The sequence below is a fragment of the Oryctolagus cuniculus genome, chromosome 15 (assembly GCF_964237555.1).
Source record: "Oryctolagus cuniculus chromosome 15, mOryCun1.1, whole genome shotgun sequence".
Taxonomy (NCBI): domain Eukaryota; kingdom Metazoa; phylum Chordata; class Mammalia; order Lagomorpha; family Leporidae; genus Oryctolagus; species Oryctolagus cuniculus.
The window spans coordinates 46,911,373-46,929,237 of record NC_091446.1 but is presented as its reverse complement, the minus strand read 5'-3'; the positions used below and the strand labels follow the sequence as shown (position 1 = coordinate 46,929,237).

Sequence of the window (17,865 nt, the reverse complement as noted above, 5' to 3'; positions counted from 1 at the left end):
TATCCCATATGGGCACCGGTTTGAGACTTGGCTTCTCCCACTTCTGATCCAGCTCTCTGCTATGGACTGGTAAAGCAGTGGAATATGGCCCAAGTCCTTAAGCCCCTGTACCCACATGGGAGACCCAGAGGAGGCTCCTGGCTCCTGGCTTCAGATTGGCACAGCTCCAGCCGTTGCAGCCAATTAGAGAGTTAACCACAGGATGGAAGACCACTCTCTCTCTGCTTCTCCTACTCTCTCTGTGTAACTCTGCCTTTCAAATAAATAAATAAATCTTTAAAAAAATAGCTTGTAGCAATGTTGACATACATGTATTTATTTGAAAACTATGATACAGACTATACAATCCTTCAAATACCAGTAGCATCTTCTCATTAATAGATTACTGTCATATCAAAAAGATTTGGCTTTTTGATCCTTTTGATTGTAATATTCTATTTACAAAATTAAAGCATCTTAAATCTTAATCTGCCAACCTCTTCTTTATTTATGTTGTATTTTATTCTAAAAGTGTTGTAGTGTCATTCCTGGTTTAAATAATTAAAAATTGTGATAATCTGAACCCAACACTTAAAATAATTTATGGTTTTCTGTAAAATAGCATCCTTTTGTTAGAAACAAACCAGTGATGTTTTAAATTCACATACATAAAATTAGTAAAAATTTTCTAATTTCTAAATTTGCTTCTGTGGCATGTTGAAGAGAAGGGCAGTCACATTTTTAATTCAAATGCCTTACTTGTGGTTTATCTGCTGTTGCTAATTAATGTTTTAACCTTGATTCACTTACTTAATCTTTCTGATTCTCCAATCTTTTGTAAAATCTTATAGTTTCAAGGATCTTTTACAATCCTAAAATTACCTTTTGTTCTACATTGACCTTCATTACTAAATGAGGAGTAAGCTTTATGATTTTCATTTTTTAGAAATGAAGATTTATCTGCATAATATTGGCTATATTACAAACAAATTAAATTTGTATTATAGGGATGCTCGATTTTATGCATTCAAGACTACCTATAAAATGTAAATACAAAATGCTCACATAAAATATTATTTACTTAGTGACTGTCCTATTTTATTATGTGCTTAACTGATGTTGTTGAATTACTACTATTTATTGCAGCATTAATGTTTTCATTTTATTATTAATATGATGGGTATTCAGTTTGGGGAAAGCTAATTCTGGCATTATACTGACAGCAGGGATAAAAAGGAGATAACACTTTAAAGGACCATAACCTTCAAGATTGCAGTTGATTTAAATACATTGTAGGATAGTGCCCAGATGTTGAAGATGAGAAATGTAAGACTTGGAATATGATTTTCCCCAAAAAACTCTGTGATGGAAGTGCAAGAGGGACACAATTAACAGAATTAGCAATTCTAGTATTTAAATTATTGTGGAAAGGAGTAGAGGGAGCAAAGTAGTAATGGCAAAGGAGGCAGATTTCTGCACTGGACCTATGTTGTTCTCTGTCTTCTGCCGTGGAGCCTAATGGTCCTTTGCACTTGAACACTTGACTTTCCTTCCATATGGCAAATGCTGTAGCACCTGGTATGACTTCGAGATCCCTGTTGTAGTATTGTAGCCATCAACAAAAATGAGAAGATAGTCAAAGAGAAAAAATAAGGAATACACAAAGTATAATCATTTTGGTGAAACCATACTTCCATGATCAATAAGAGTCTCATATATGGGAACTAAAAAATTTGTTCTCCTTAAACTTATATGTATAACGGTAGTTACCAGGTGCTGGACTGGGAGGATTAGGGAAAGATTGATTAACAGGTACTAAATGTAAGAAATTCTGGGGGTCCATTGTACCATAGAGTGACTATAATGTTTTACACTATGGATTTCTTAAAAAAAAATAGTACAAACCATGAAGCTGCTGATTGAAGAGTGCTGTTTCAAGTCCCAAGCTAATCTACTTTCCATCCAGGTTCCTCCTAACACACATGGGGAGGCAGCAGAAGATAGCACAAGTGCTTGGGCCCTGCCACCCACCTTGGAGATCAGGACTGAGTTCCTGGCTCCTAGGTTTGGCCTCCTGTGGCAGCCATTTGAGGGAGTGAACCATTAGATAGAAAATACCATCCTCCTCTCCCTCCCCTCCCCTGCCCTCCCCTCCCTCCCTCCCTCCCTCCCTCCCTCCCTCCCTTCCTCTCCTTCTCCTCCTCCCTCTGCTAATAAATAAATCTTTAAAGATAAAAGAAAAAGTATCCTAAAATGGGATTTTGAGGGGTTTTTTTTAACCATAAAATGCTATTAAATATTTGAGGAGCTGGATCTATTTATCTTTATTGCACATTGAACAACTTACTTATACATGTATCAAGATATCACTTTGTTCCCCATAAATATGTGTAATTTTTATGTGCCTGATACATTTTTTAAACATTAAAAAAAGAACAGGACCTAACATTTTGAAACAAAGCTTCATTTTGGAGTACGGGTGTGTTTCAGATTAAAAAAAAAAAGTAATAAGTTAGGGACTCGGTTGGTCCCAGGGTAAATGAGAACAACATTAAGTCAGTTTATAAAGAAATCTCAGGATTACTAATTTAAAGCCAAGGAGTCTACCATGTCATATTTTCCATGAGTTTCTAGGGTAATGATTTTCAAAAAACTAGTAAAAGTGAAACAATGGAAATCGTGGATTTTGGGTCCCACCGCAAAGATACTGACCTAATATACCCAAACTCTATTACTACCACACTCCCTGCTGGGGAGAGGAACTGGGTACTGTCTGTAAAGATATTTAACTTAGAAAAGTACAAGGGTTTTCTCTCTCTCTCTCACTGTCTAACTCTGCCTGTCAAAAAAAAAAAAAAAAAGTACAAGGGTACAATTGAAATATGTAAAATAGTAAAAGGGATGTGAGTAGGGTAAATGCAAGATTGTTTACCCCACCCATAGAATAAAATAAGAAGTCTTATTTTGAAAATTTCATCAATAATAAATGAAATGTTTACTATCAATGAAAGCCTTTAGTTAAATCTAATTCTACTTTTTCTTATGTACATAAAGAAGATTTAAGAACAGTCTTGGACCTATTTTACACAAGGATCATTTCATAATCTCTACTCTTGATGTATGTTTACATTAAACCATTGATATGAGCAACAGAAGTAATAAAATTCCACTCATAGGTTTTTTTTTTCTTTTAATCAATACTCCCTCTGTAAATTTAATAGGAAGAGAGCCCCAAGGACAACTCCTATTACCAGATGTTTATAGAATGCATTTTGTATTAAGGGAGCATTTAAAAAATAAAGTTAGAAGTCAAGACAAGTTAATTTATTAGCTCTATTTGTACAGCTATTCCTTCTTAATTTGCACTATTAATCTAAGTAGGAAAAATAGCTACTGAAGGCAGTTCTTTAGTTGTACTGAAATAATTTCTCAAAAGCATTATGTTTTGCTTGCCATTATTATGTTCCCTTCATTTAATTCCTATCTTAATCACTTTCTGCAAAATTTGGAAGTTCCTTTTCAAGTAAATCAAATGACCCTATAAAAGTGTCACCTAGTGTTAAATGTGATGTAGATTTTTAACCATCTTGCTCCCTTCTTTCTCTGTAGGCACTCCATCTGCACTGTGTACATTGAAGTTCTTCCTCCAAATAATCAGAGTCCTCCTCGCTTCCCACAGCTGATGTACAGCCTTGAAATTAGTGAAGCAATGAGGATTGGTGCTGTCTTATTAAATCTACAGGTATGGTTTTTGCTATCTATCATATGTATCTAATATTCTGATCTGTATCACCCCAAAGTGACATGCCTGTGGATTGATGAATTTTCTATTTGTGCATTGGAAGCAAACCCCACATTCCTGCTTACTCTGTAGTGAATGAAAATTCCATCTGGAAAGGAAAATAAGATGGAATAAGATGGAATTGGAAACATGCACTTGAATATTTGCATCCAAAGAGTCTACGGCTGACTATTATTTTCTGTCTTGGATGCCTTTTCACCAGCTGGATTTATTTTTGATACAGTGTTATCTAGAGGAAATAACCTTAGACTCAAATGCTGATGGTAGGCATTGTAAACATGAAGCAGATTCTGCTTCATTCTAAAGCCAGGATAAGTCTTGGAATTATTGTGCCCTCGTGTGTGTGTTCAGATGAAGGGAGTAGGTTTATGTGATTTTTCTGTTTTTAGAGCAAGATTCATAGGTGTATGAGTTAATTCCTAGATGGTATCTTGGTTTTTAGTATTCATATCTTCCTGACCACAGCATGTTTGGCTACCAAATAAATTTTCAACTTCATGTAGTGTTGTATAGTGTTGATAACTGTCACTTGTTATAACAATCAAATGAACCATAATGTAATTCTATGTATGGATGGTCAAAGGACGGTTTACCTTCTCTTTCTGTTATGTGGGAGTTGCAGGATTTGCTTATATGATAATTCAGGAAGCTGGCTTTGAAGCTATGGGGAGAGTTTAATGTGATGGATCCAAGAAAATCTCAGTATCAGTATCTGCCAATGAATGAGATCCCAGAAATACAGCTACATCCTGCTCAGATCCCATATAATTCCTGACACCTTCTCACACAAATCCCAATGTCAAAGTGAAGATTCCATAGAGTGATTGTACAGAAAGAAATGTAAAAGTAATGAAATATATCCACTATATTTTCTACATGTAAAAAGTGAACATTATAGAAAAGCGACTGATGCCCCCAGACCAGTTGGACAAGTTTTTTTGTTCTTCTAGAAGTAGGCTTTTCCATAAAATCCTGCTAGTTATTTGTGGCTGCCAAAATTTGGTTGGTGTTACCAGATATTTTGTTGTGCCCCTGCTTTAATATTTATTTTGTTACTTTTCTCAAGGTAATTAGAGAGCTTCCTTTGATTGTTCTTATACTATTAAAATATGTGAGATAGAAAGCTATATGAGAATAAATATATTAACAATATAGAAATTCAGAGGATTTAATGTACAGAATTTTTAAAAATAGAGATAATTGGAGAGAACATATGGCACAGCAGTTAAGACACCATTTGGATACCCCCATCCAATATTGGAACGGCCGGGGTTAAACCTCGGCTCTGCTTCTAATTCCAGCTTCCTGCTGATGCGAACCCTAGGAGACATTGGGTTATGGCTCAAGTAGTTGTGTCCCTGTCACCAGTGTGGGAGACCCAGATGAATTTCCAAGCTCATGTCTTTAGCTTACCCCCATCCAGTGTGTTGCCTACATTTGGGGAATGACCAAATGAATGAAAGATCTTTGTCTCTGTCTTTGTGCCTTTCACAGAAACAGCAACTTTTTTTTTTTAACTTTTATTTAATGAATATACGTTTCCAAAGTACGAATAATGGATTACTATGGCTTCCCCCCCATACCGTCCCTCCCACCCACAACCCTCCCCTTTCCCAATCCCTCTCCCCTTCCATTCACATCAAGATTCATTTTCGATTATCTTAATATACAGAAGATCAGCTTAGTATACATTAAGTAAGGATTTCAACAGTTTGCTCCCACACAGAAACATAAAGTGAAAAATAATAGATGATTTTTTTTAATGATGATGAAATCAGATCAGACCTATTGTCATGTTTAATCCCAGTGAGAGTCAAGTTGGGAGTTGATAGTTTCTTTTCTTTTCTTTTTTTTCTTTTTCTTTTTTTTTTTTTTTTACAGAGGATCAGTTTAGTATGCATTAAGTAAAGATTTCAACAGTTTGCACCCCCATAGAAACACAAAGTGAAATATATTATTTGAGTACTCGTTATAGCATTAAATCTCAATGCACAGCACATTAAGGACAGAGATCCTACATGAGGAGTAAGTGCACAGTGACTCCTGTTGTTGACTTTACCAATTGACACTCCTGTCTATGGCATCAGTAATCTCCCTATGCTCCAGTCATGAGTTTCCAAGGCTATGGAAGCCCTCTGAGTTCTCCGACTCTTATCTTGTTTAGACAAGGTCATAGTCAAAGTGGAGGTTCTCTCCTCCCTTCAGAGAAAGGTACCTCCTTCTTTGAAGACCTGTTCTTTCCACTGAGATCTCACTCACAGAGATCTTTTGCCAGAGTGTCTTGGCTTTCCATGCCTGAAATACTCTCATGGGCTTTTCAGCCAGATCTGAATGCCTTTAGGGCTGACTCTGAGGCCAGAGTGCCATTCAGGACATCTGCCATTCTATGAGTCTGCTGAGTATCTCACTTCCCATGTTGGATCACTCTCCCCTTTATTTATTCTATCGGTTAGTGTTAGCAGGTACTAGACTTGCTTATGTGCTCCCTTTGACTCTTAGTCCTTTCATTATGATCAATTGTGAACTGAAATTGATCACTTGGAATAGTGAGATGGCATTGGTACATGCCACCTTGATGGGATTAAATTGGAGTCCCCTGGTATGTTTCTAACTCTACCATTTGGGGCAAGTCAGCTTGAGCATGTCCCAAATTATATATCTCTTCCCTCTCTTATTCCTACTCTTATGTTTAACAGGGATCACATTTCAGTTAAATTTCAACACTTAAGAATAACTGTGTATTAATTACAGAATTAAACCAGTCATATTAAGTAGAACAGACAAAAAAACTACTAAGAGGGATAATGTATTAAGTTGTTCATTAACAGTCAGGGCTATGCTGATCAAGTCACCGTTTCCCATAGTGTCCATTCCACTTCAACAGGTTTCCTTTTTGGTGTTCAGTCAGTTGTCACCGATCAGGGAGAACATATGGTATTTGTCCCTTTGGGAATGGCTTATTTCACTCAGCATGATGTGTTCCAGATTCCTCCATTTTGTTGCAAATGACTGGATTTCGTTGTTTTTGACTGCTGTATAGTATTCTAAAGAGTACATATCCCATAATTTCTTTATCCAGTCTACCGTTGATGGGCATTTAGGTTGGTTCCAGGTCTTAGCTATTGTGAATTGAGCTGCAATAAACATTAGGGTGCAGACCTCTTTTTTGTTTGCCAATTTAAATTCCTTTGGGTAAATTCCAAGGAGTGGGATGGCTGGGTTGAATGGTAGGGTTATCTTCAGGTTTCTGAGGAATCTCCAGACTGACTTCCATATTGGCTTGACCAGTTTGCATTCCCACCAACAGTGGGTTAGTGTCCCTTTTTCCCCACATTCTCGCCAGCATCTGTTGTTGGTAGATTTCTGAATGTGAGCCATTCTAACCGGGGTGAGGTGGAACCTCATTGTGGTTTTGATTTGCATTTCTCTGATTGCTAATGACCTTGAACATTTTTTCATGTGCCTGTTGGCCATTTGGATTTCCTCTTTTGAAAAATGTCTATTGAGGTCCTTGGCCCATCTCTTAATTGGGTTGTTGGTTTTGTTTTTGTGGAGTTTCTTGATCTCTTTGTAGATTCTGGTTATTAACCCTTTATCTGTTGCATAGTTTGCAAATATTTTTTCCCATTCTGACGGCTGTCTCTTCACTCTCCTGACTGTTTCTTTTGCAGTACAGAAACTTCTCAATTTGATGCAATCCCAATAGTTAATTTTGGCTTTGACTGCCTGTGCCTCCCGGGTCTTTTCCAGAAACTCTTTGCCTGTGCCAATATCTTGGAGGGTTTCTCCAATGTTCTCTAGTAACTTGATGGTGTCAGGTCGTAGATTTAGGTCTTTAATCCATGTTGAGTGGATTTTTATGTAAGGTGTAAGGTAGGGGTCTTGCTTCATGATTCTGCACGTGGAAATCCAATTTTCCCAGCACCATTTATTGAATAGACTGTCCTTGCTCAAGGAATTAGTTTTAGATCCTTGATCAAATATAAGTTGTCTGTAGATGTTTGGGTTGATTTCTGGTATTTCAATTCTGTTCCATTGGTCTATCCATCTGTTTCTGTACCAGTACCATGCTGTTTTGATTACAACTGCCCTGTAGTATGTCCTGAAATCTGGTATTGTGATGCCTCCGGCTTTGTTTTTGTTGTACAAGATTGCTTTAGCTATTCGAGGTCTCTTGTGCCTCCATATAAATTTCAGCACCAATTTTTCCAGATCTGAGAAGAAGGTCTTCGGTATCTTGATTGGTATTGCATTGAATCTATAAATTGCTTTTGGGAGAATGGACATTTTGATGATATTGATTCTTCCAATCCATGAGCATGGAAGATTTTTCCATTTCTTGGTATCCTCTTCTATTTCTTTCTTTAAGGTTTTGTAATTTTCATCGTAGAGATCTTTAACGTCCTTGGTTAAGTTTATTCCAAGGTATTTTATTGTTTTTGTAGCTATTGTGAATGGGATTGATCTTAGAAGTTCTTCCTCAGCCATGGCATTGTCTGTGTATACAAAGGCTGTTGATTTTTGTGCATTGATTTTATACCCTGCTACTTTGCCAAACTCTTCTATGAGTTCCAATAGTCTCTTGGTAGAGTTCTTTGGGTCCCCTAAATAAAGAATCATGTCATCTGCAAAGAGGGATAGTTTGAGTTCTTCCTTCCCAATTTGTATCCCTTTAATTTCTTTTTCTTGCCTGATAGCTCTGGCTAGAACTTCCAGAACTATATTGAATAGCAGTGGTGAGAGTGGACATCCCTGTCTGGTCCCAGATCTCAGTGGAAATGCTTCCAACTTTTCCCCATTCAATAGGATGTTGGCTGTGGGTTTTTCATAGATTGCTTTTATTATATTGAGGAATGTTCGTTACATACCCAGTTTGCTTAGAGTTTTCATCATGAAAGGGTATTGTATTTTATCAAATGCTTTCTCGGCATCTATTGAGATAATCATATGGTTTTTCTTCTGCAGTCTGTTAATGTGGTGTATCACATTGATTGTCTTGCGCACATTAAACCATCCCTGCATACCAGGGATAAATCCCACTTGGTCTGGGTGGATGATCTTTCTGATGTGTTGTTGCATTCTATTGGCGAGAATTTTATTGAGGATTTTTGCATCTATGTTCATCAGGGATATTGGTCTGTAATTCTCTTTCAGTGCTGCATCTTTTTCCGGCTTAGGAATTAAGGTGATGCTGGCTTCATAGAAAGAATTTGGGAGGATTCCCTCTTCTTCGATTGTTCTGAATAGTTTGAGAAGAATTGGAGTTAGTTCTTCTTTAAATGTCTGGTAGAATTCAGCAGTGAATCCATATGGTCCTGGGCTTTTCTTTGTTGGGAGGGCCTTTATTACTGTTTCAATTTCTGTCTCAGTTATGGGTCTGTTTAGGTTTTTGATGTCTTCCTGGTTCAATTTAGGTAGGTTGCATGTGTCCAGGAATCTATCCATTTCTGATAGGTTTCCCTGTTTGTTGGCATACAAGTCCTTGTAGTAATTTCTGATGATTCTTTTTATTTCTGTGGTGTCTGTTGTTACATTTCCTTTTTCATCTCTGATTTTATTGATTTGGGTCTTTTCTCTTCTTTTTTTAGTTATTTGCGCCAATGGGGTGTCAATTTTGTTTATTTTTTCAAAAAACCAGCTCCTCGTTTGGCTGATTTTTTGTAATGTTTTTCTGGATTCAATCCTGTTGATTTCTTCTCTGATTTTAATTATTTCTCTTCTCCTACTAGATTTGGGTCTGGTTTGCTGTAGGTTTTCTAGATCCTTGAGGTGAATAGAAAGCTCATCTATTTGGTGCCTTTCCAATTTCTTGATGTAGGCACCTATTGATATAAACTTTCCTCTTAACACTGCTTTTGCTGCGTCCCATAAGTTTTGGTATGTTGTGCTGTTATCCTCATTTACTTCCAGAAAGTTTTTGATTTCTCTTTTGATTTCTTCTATGACCCATTGTTCATTCAGGAGCATGTTGTTCAATCTCCATGTGTTTGCTTTAAAAAAAAAAAAAAAAGTTTCAATGGGAGGGATAAAAGGACAACTCAAATTATTATAAAGAATGGAAAAAATAAATATTAAGACATATTTAGTAAAATAATGAAAGCATTTTTTCTTTATACCCACAAGCACTCATTTATTGCAACAGGAAGGAAAAATAACAGCATGAAAAGGAAAACAGTATGAGCTTGGCTTTGTAACATTTACACCAAGAAACCATGCATCTTTCACATAAATCTTCCTTAAGAATGCACTTTTTATATAAATCCTGTTCTATGAGGTAAAAAATAATTTTAATTGTAATTGGGTTCAGGCTTCATTTAAGTAAATCTAAGAATGTTTTCAGGATCATATTATAGGACAATAATTCTACCTGAAAGTTAAAAATGAAAAATAGTTGGCCTTTTTCATATCTTAGAATTCCTGAGTATAAAAACAAACAAAAAATGCTAGCAGTGGCATTTCTATTCACGCTTTCTGTTTCTGGAAGAAGCAGAAGAAAAGATGCCAATTGCAGTGGCAGTTCCTATTAGAAATAAAGACAGAGGCACCATAAAGTACTTATCCTGGACATCAACCACCTACTTTTGTTCGTGTACAACTGAGATTGAATTTGAACTAGTGACCTATACGTTGAAAGGGTGCCAGAAAATTACTCTTCCAGAGACTTCCAGCAAGAGGATGCATTAGAAGTACTCTGGACATCTGCAGCACCTCCATCCCCGTCGCTTTTCACAAACAGCGCTGCCTACTGCTGACTCACTGCTCCATTTAGAAAGACAGGATGTGTGAGTAAAGGTATTTTTGAAGATAGCAGCAGACTGGTTTTATAATAATCTGTTTGGATTGAGATGATGTAGAAGATTATGATTCATGAGAGTTTCACAGCTGGTGCAGGTACACTGTACATGAATCATGGGCCTTGCATCATGGAATTTACAATGCCATTTCTATTACTGGGATCACTTTGGCTGCTTCATTTGCAGTTTGGGTCTTCTATAATCCAAGAAGCTTTGCCTTTGATTCTGATCCTTTGCTGTGTTACTGCATAGATAAACACTGTATAATACACAAAAAGTGGTTGTTTCCCCTTAAAAATATGGTGTGTGACTAATCCTATTCAGGAGCTTACCTTGGCTGTAAAAAGTATTAGAAGTTCATGAGCTTTTCAATGTTTTCTTCAGCTCATGTGATGGAAAATATATTTTTCATCTTTCCTAGATATAAATATATTTCATATGGTTCTTTCATTAGTATTACTCAAAATATTATTGTCATTGTGAATGTAGATAAAGAAATATAAATGAGTTGCACACTGATATTGGTTACCTTGCTTCAAAGTATAATTTATATTTTGCATGAATGATGGATGAAGGGATAGAAACGTAGATAGATAATAGCTAGGTGATAGATAACAATGAGATAGGTAAAAGAGAAAGAGATGACTCAGAATGCCAATCTCCAAATTCTTGTAAACATTAAATCTGATTCATATTGTAGAAATATATAATTTTTATATGTCCAAGTTTCAAAAAATATTTTGATCCCCTTGACATTGTTGGATGTAGATTATCCAGGGATATTTTTTTCATCTCCAGGTATATACAACTTTCAAAAAATGAGGGGAAACATATTTTACATATTTTCTATTCATGTATGTATCTTCCTTTTCCCACAGAATAACAGCTTGATGTAAATTTCCATAGACAATAATGTACCCATAGGCCTAAAGCCAGAAAAGTGACAGAGGGGTTGGAGAAAGGGATCCTAAAGTTTGATACAATTAAAACAACTGTTTCCTAAAATTGTTTACCTTGATCCTTCCTCCCTTGGCAATAAATATGAAAAAAGTGAGATTTTTACCCTAGAAGATATGCAGGCTATGACTTAAAACTTATTTTTCATGTTGTTAGATTTTACTTAAATTTCTGAGATTTTAAAAAGAAGTATAGCTCATAGGAGTTGAGTAAAAACTGTTATTCTACATCCAAAGGATGATTGCAAATTAAAAACTCAGCACATGGGACTGGCCTTGTGATTTAGTGGGTAAGGCTGCTTCCTGTCCTCCCAGCATCCTGTATGGGCACTGGTTCATGTCCGAGCTGCTCTAGTTTAATCCAGCTCCCTATGAATGGCCAAGAAAAGCAGTGGAATATGGCCCAAGTGTTTGAGTCCTCGCCGTCCATGTGGGAGATCTGGATGAAGTGCTGGTTGCTTTGGCTTTCTGAATAGTAAACCAGAAAATGGAAGCTACCCCCCCCCTTTCTCTAATTCTGATTTCCAAAATAAATCAATCAATTAAAAAAAAAAAACCTGAATCTTCTAATTGTGAGCCCTTTGGGATGATTCTTTAAAAATTGCAGGATCCCATCCATGTCTGATCTGGCTGCATCATGAGCATGTCTCACTGTACCTGATAATTTCCATCCACATAGAAATCTGCTATAGTATCTTGAATTAATAAAAAAGCAACAAAAACAAAATCTTCCTTGAACCTAAAGCTACTCATGCATTTCTGTGCTTCCCTTCACTGCAGAATCTTCCCAAATATGCTGAGCATACTAGCTTGAAATAAGTCTTGGTCATTCTCTGTCCCACTCTTCTCTCTTGATGTCATTGTAACCAAACATTCAGTTATATTAGTCTATTTAAATAGTCAATATGAATATAAAATAATGATTAGTAGAGTAGGTGTGGAAAAGATTGAATAATGGATATCAACATGTAGTCATTTGAAGGTAGTGGGTTCTCATGTCCTTGAGAACAGTAGGGTAACTGTTGTTCTCCATGAAGGAAATGAAAGGGGGTAGGTAGTTCCCTAGTAAGATTGGTTTAAATTGTGTGTATCTGCTGGAATATTGCACTCACCCCACAAAATTGAACAGATATTTTATCCAAGATTTAAAATAATTATTTTTTTAAATAGCTCCTTTTGTAGTCTCAATGCCCATTTCATTGAAAAATCAGCTCTCATCTTTATCCATCACCAATATGTGGCAAACTTGTGAATTTTCTTCTTAGTTAAAAATATGTTTAGTTGACTTCAATGACACCATTATCTCCTAAGATTTTGCTCATCCTCTATGGCTCGAAGTGTCTTCTTTGGTAGCTTCTTGTCATGCCCTTCAATTTTAGAAGGTGAAAATCCCGTTAGCTTATAACCTCTTTTTTGTTAATGTGCATCCATTCTTAAGTTTACTGCATTATTAAATCATTTTATGCTCATAACTCATGACTTATATTTCTAGTTTAACTCTTGTTCAGTACTCAACCCATGTCTAGCTATAAAGTTGATACTTTCCTTTGGATATTAAATAAGCGTCTACTTTATGTAAGAGTTCCAGGAAGCAGTCTTTAAGATAAAGATTCACTTGTAGCATGTTTATTAAGGAGTGATTTGGGAATCAATTCCTATAGAAGAGAGATGGAGCAAGGTTGGATTTAAAGAAAAGTCAATGCCAAAAAAAGGCAGTCTTAGGCTTAACCCATGGAAAATTCTAGAATTGAGAAGGCCTTTGAGAGTGATAAATTGGGAAAAGGAGCTAATTACTTCATACAACTGCATTAATACCACATGCAGTTGACCTGAGAAAGTAGTTTTACCATAGACATCGTGACTGTCTTCAAGTGAGTCTTCTCATCTGGCAGCATTTCCAATAAATATAAGGAGTGGTTCCTTCATCCATAAAAGGAGGATTTTGTAGGCACATCAGAGTGTTAGCACAGGATCTCAAAACTAATATATAACATTCTCAACCATTAATACTTACTTGCCCTGCTACCAGATAAGACAAGTGGTCCTCTTGTATCTCTTCCTATTTGTTTAATGACACTCTCATATTTTCCAATTATCAGACTAAAACCTTTCAAGTTAGTGCTAACCTTTCTCTTTCCCCATAGGTCCTTCTCATTTCCAAATAAGAGATTTAGTTGATACTAAGACATTTCCACAAATTCATTCTTTCTTACTCCTATACACACTGCTTTCATTCTCTCCATCTTAGAAAATATAGCAGTACTCCAATTGTCTTTGGTCCTTATCCACTCTGGTTTACTTGTTGTCATCTTATGTGCATCCCTGCTGTTTGCTTATTATATCACTATGCCAGGTATATCATAAATGGGGACTTTGTTTTATTCACTGATGTATCCTCATTTAAAATAAAGTGCTTGGAATATACTGTGTGTTCAATAATGATCTATTGACTGCCAGGTGCTTCTGATTTTGAGGAAGACTAGAGCCAAGGTTTCTTACAATCCCCTCACATTTTGACTGTTGTTACTACTCTGTCTGTTGCTCAGCTGTGTGTACAATTTTCGGCAGCCTATGTAATAAGAACAAATAAGACAAACATCTTGTTCTTGATTTACTTTGAAATAAGGACCTGGGGTCATGTAGCCTCAAGATGAGGTAAAAAGAAATGGGGGAATGGATAGATACACCATTTTCAGGAAGTAAAAGTACTGTGGTGATAAACTGTGATAAATATTACCGGAGAAATTGCAGGGTTCTTGTCTTCGCGCAAGAAAGAATTCAGGCGTGAGACAGAGAGTAGTGGGAGGTAAAATAGCAAGGTTTATTAGGGAAGGGACATCTGTAAGGATGGATGGGCACCCCTCCAGACAGAGCCTGAGAGACTGGGGCTGGGGGAGCGAGGTTACATGTTGAGAGGAGAGATTACACCTGGCCAGACCAGGCGGGAGGCTCAGCAGAGAGGCAGAGGGCTAAGCATGCAGTCTGGTTGAGGCTGGGGGTTTTTAAGGAGATGGGTCTTTTTCTTCACACATCTCCTCCTGAAACAAAGGATTTTATGGCTGTAAATACTAAGAAGCTCCTATCTGAGTTTTCCTTTGAAGGTATCAGACAGGAGGAAGCCTAGCTGGCGCCATCCTGGGTTCAGAGGAAGGGTGAGCAGGACCCCCTAGAGAATGGGGATCCAGATCAGGATGTTTGAAATGCAGATACTGGGCTGCATCTGGGAGATTGTGGAAGATTTGTCAGGCAGAAGGGGCGGGGATCTCCACCTGGCAGGTTATCAGGTAGAAGGGGCAGGGCAGGATGCGAACACTGGGCTGCCCCTGAAGCATCATGGGGTAACTTAGAGATGTAGATGCATATGCTGGACGTAGAAGTCTTCTCTGGAGGCCTTTGTCACACACACATACCTAACTTCCTGCCTAACAATAAATACTCTAGAAATTTCTTAAATACCTCATTTAAAAAAGAAGCTTCTTAACCATTACACCAAATGCCCACCCCTATAGTTTCCTAAACTAAGATTTGTGTATGTGTTAGGATGGGAGTAGATAAAGTTGTACAAACCAGAATTTGACAAAGCAAGATTTACTAAGCAGATTGTGATTAGGGACACTGTGACTGCCCATTTCAGAAAGTGTGCATGACTTTTTACACTCCCACAAATGCACTTCCAGTCAACTTTCTCAATGCGATTTTTCAAAGCACATGCTCTAATACACATAGAGTGTGAAAGCGGCGATAATGGTCCTGCGCCAGTTCCCTGCTACTCAGGGGCCAAGCTTCACTGAAATGATTTCTTTCTCTGGCAAGTAGCACTCTCTAAAACTGCTTTATGTAGCACAAAATACGGCCAATCGGAAGTAAATTCTATGGCATCAGCATTGCATTTGGAATACTAGGAAAGATTTTTAGTTTCTTTCATTTCCCAGAAAGTTTAAATCATTTTCAAATTGTAAAATACGAAACTGTTCTCAACAGGCTGAACAGAAACTTCAGCCTGAGTGCTTAATCAGCAAGCATTCTGCTTCATGGTTTACACTTACACAAGGTTTCTCCACGGCAGCCTACAGGGAAACCTGGGCTTCTTATCCCTAAAATGCTCTTGATTTACATGAGCTGTAAACCTATTCTCCAAATTTAATATTGTAGTGTTTTTTTTTTTTTTTTTTCCCAATAAATACTCTTCTGTATAACAGTCTTCAACCTATAACGGGGACATTTTGAGAGGGGTGGGAAATATTTTTCGTAACTTTAATTATAATTTCTGTTTCCATTTACCTAGAAAACCAAATCATTAAAGCAGAAGAGAACTGTAAAAATCAATGAGTGTATTTTGAGATGAGTTACAAAAGGTTGGTTACCATGACGCTCACCCCCTAGGAACTATATAGTTCAGATTTCATGGAATGATTTCACATTCAAGAACTATATCTTTTTAATTGAATAGGGTGTTAGGTGATGCATCTTGAGACGAATTTAAAGCAGTGGATCTCATTCAGGTGAAATTTGGCACCCCCCACCCCAGGAAAAAACAAAAACAAAACAAAACTGGAGACATTTCCACTTGTCACATCTGGGGAGTCAATAAGAGTGACAATTAGTGGGTAGATGCCAGGGAAGTTGAAAAATATCTAAAATGCACAGGAGTGCTCCCTCTTCCCCAACCCTCACCCCAGCAGTCTAGTGTGCAGTGCCAGCAGTACCAAACACTATCCTTAGAGAAGTATGTATCTCAGAACAATAAGATGGAATACAAGATGCTACCTTAGTGGAGCTTTACAGACAACCACATGGTAACTCTACAGAACAGTGAAGCTTTACTTTAGCGTTCTGGACAAAGGCACTTTAATAGAGCTCTAGTTCTGGTTAAGTTCTGTGTTTTTACTTCTCTTTCATGTCTCTTTTAAAGTGAAGGACTCGTCCCAGCCTTCCAAATGGAAGTCAAATGCTGCTCCTTGGCTTCTTTGAATCCATCCTTGTGGAAACAGTAAAGTCCTACCTTTGTTCATTACTTATAAATGACCTTTCAACAAAATTCTAGGAGTATAACATAAAGTTCACTTCACTCCAGAAGGCTATTGTACGACTCAAATAAAATTTACTGTTTCTAAGCTTACTTTACATAGATTTGCTATTTGCTTTGTTTTACCTTTTTAATTGAACAGAATTAAACCATTCTATACTTGCTAAAATTGAATGCAAACAGAAAGGACTAATTTCTGTGATTCAGTGTGGAATATTTGCTTGGACAACTATGTAAGAGCTTCTGGTATTTTAATAACAGTAATTAGTATTACCTTTACTAGCTTGGCAATAAGTGATTTTCACTGTGTTCTTTCTTAAATAAACCCCACAGTTTATTGCATGTCTTGAGGCTGTTTATTGCTACAAACACTGCCAGCTATTGTTGATTAAAGCTTAGGTATGCAAATGCCATTATTTCTCTGATACTTTGATAAATAGAAAGAAACATAAACGTGCTGCTGAGGCGTATTCAGTAAACAGTTATCACTGTCAGTTACCTGGGGAAAACAATAGGAGACCCAACTGATCTTAAGAATAACCAATGGTGTTGCTCCACTTAAATACTAGGATTAGTTGTTACAGATAAGAAAACAACTTATTTTAGATTAAAAGAAAACAAAAGATAATTATATTAGAAGAGCTACTTAAGAAAATTGAAGAACTCCATTGTATATCTCTCATTTTGGTTTTGAATACTTCTTTTTAAACATATATTTACAAAATGCAATAAGAGTTTTAAGAAGAAAATAGAGAAGAAATGCCCCTATCATTTCTACTATTTTACTGATTTTCACCCATGCTTCACTTACAGAGAAGAAGATTTAATAATAAAATTATTTCCAGATTCAGAAAACATAATATTGGAGATGGAGGTTGAATTATCCAGCAATGAAAGTTGACTCAGCTCTTTAACAGTTATTCCCTTTCCCTTCTTCCAAAATAAAAGTAATTCGTTTTGATTTTGATAAAGAAATGATTAGAATGAACAGCAAACTTGTTTGCCACCACAGTTGTCCCAATGTAATCACTGTTTGTTGAATGATTTAGAAACAGAAGCTGCCTTTGTGAGTCTACAGAAAAAAAAAAAAAAAATCAAACATCCTTGCCCAAAGTGGCAGAATAAAATGATCCATATGTTTATACTTTCTTTGCTTTTATTCAGTTTTACTTTTTATAATTTATATATATTATATATTACACACACACAAATGTGATCAGACCAGATACATTATATTATCCTTTTTCTGTGTGCAGATTTATTTTTTATTTTCTGTTTTATGCTTCCCTCACTATTACCTAGTCTCCT

The 17,865-nt window shown here is 36.6% G+C and overlaps 1 protein-coding gene across 1 annotated transcript in view; it reads left to right on the top strand.

Annotated features, from left to right (window-relative positions):
- LOC100356485 (protocadherin-15) overlaps positions 1-17,865 on the top strand; it is a 1,660,811-nt gene that overhangs the window by 1,319,380 nt on the left and 323,566 nt on the right. The window contains 1 exon segment of the mRNA XM_070057681.1: positions 3,589-3,721. Within this exon segment, the coding sequence (XP_069913782.1) occupies positions 3,589-3,721 (133 nt within the window).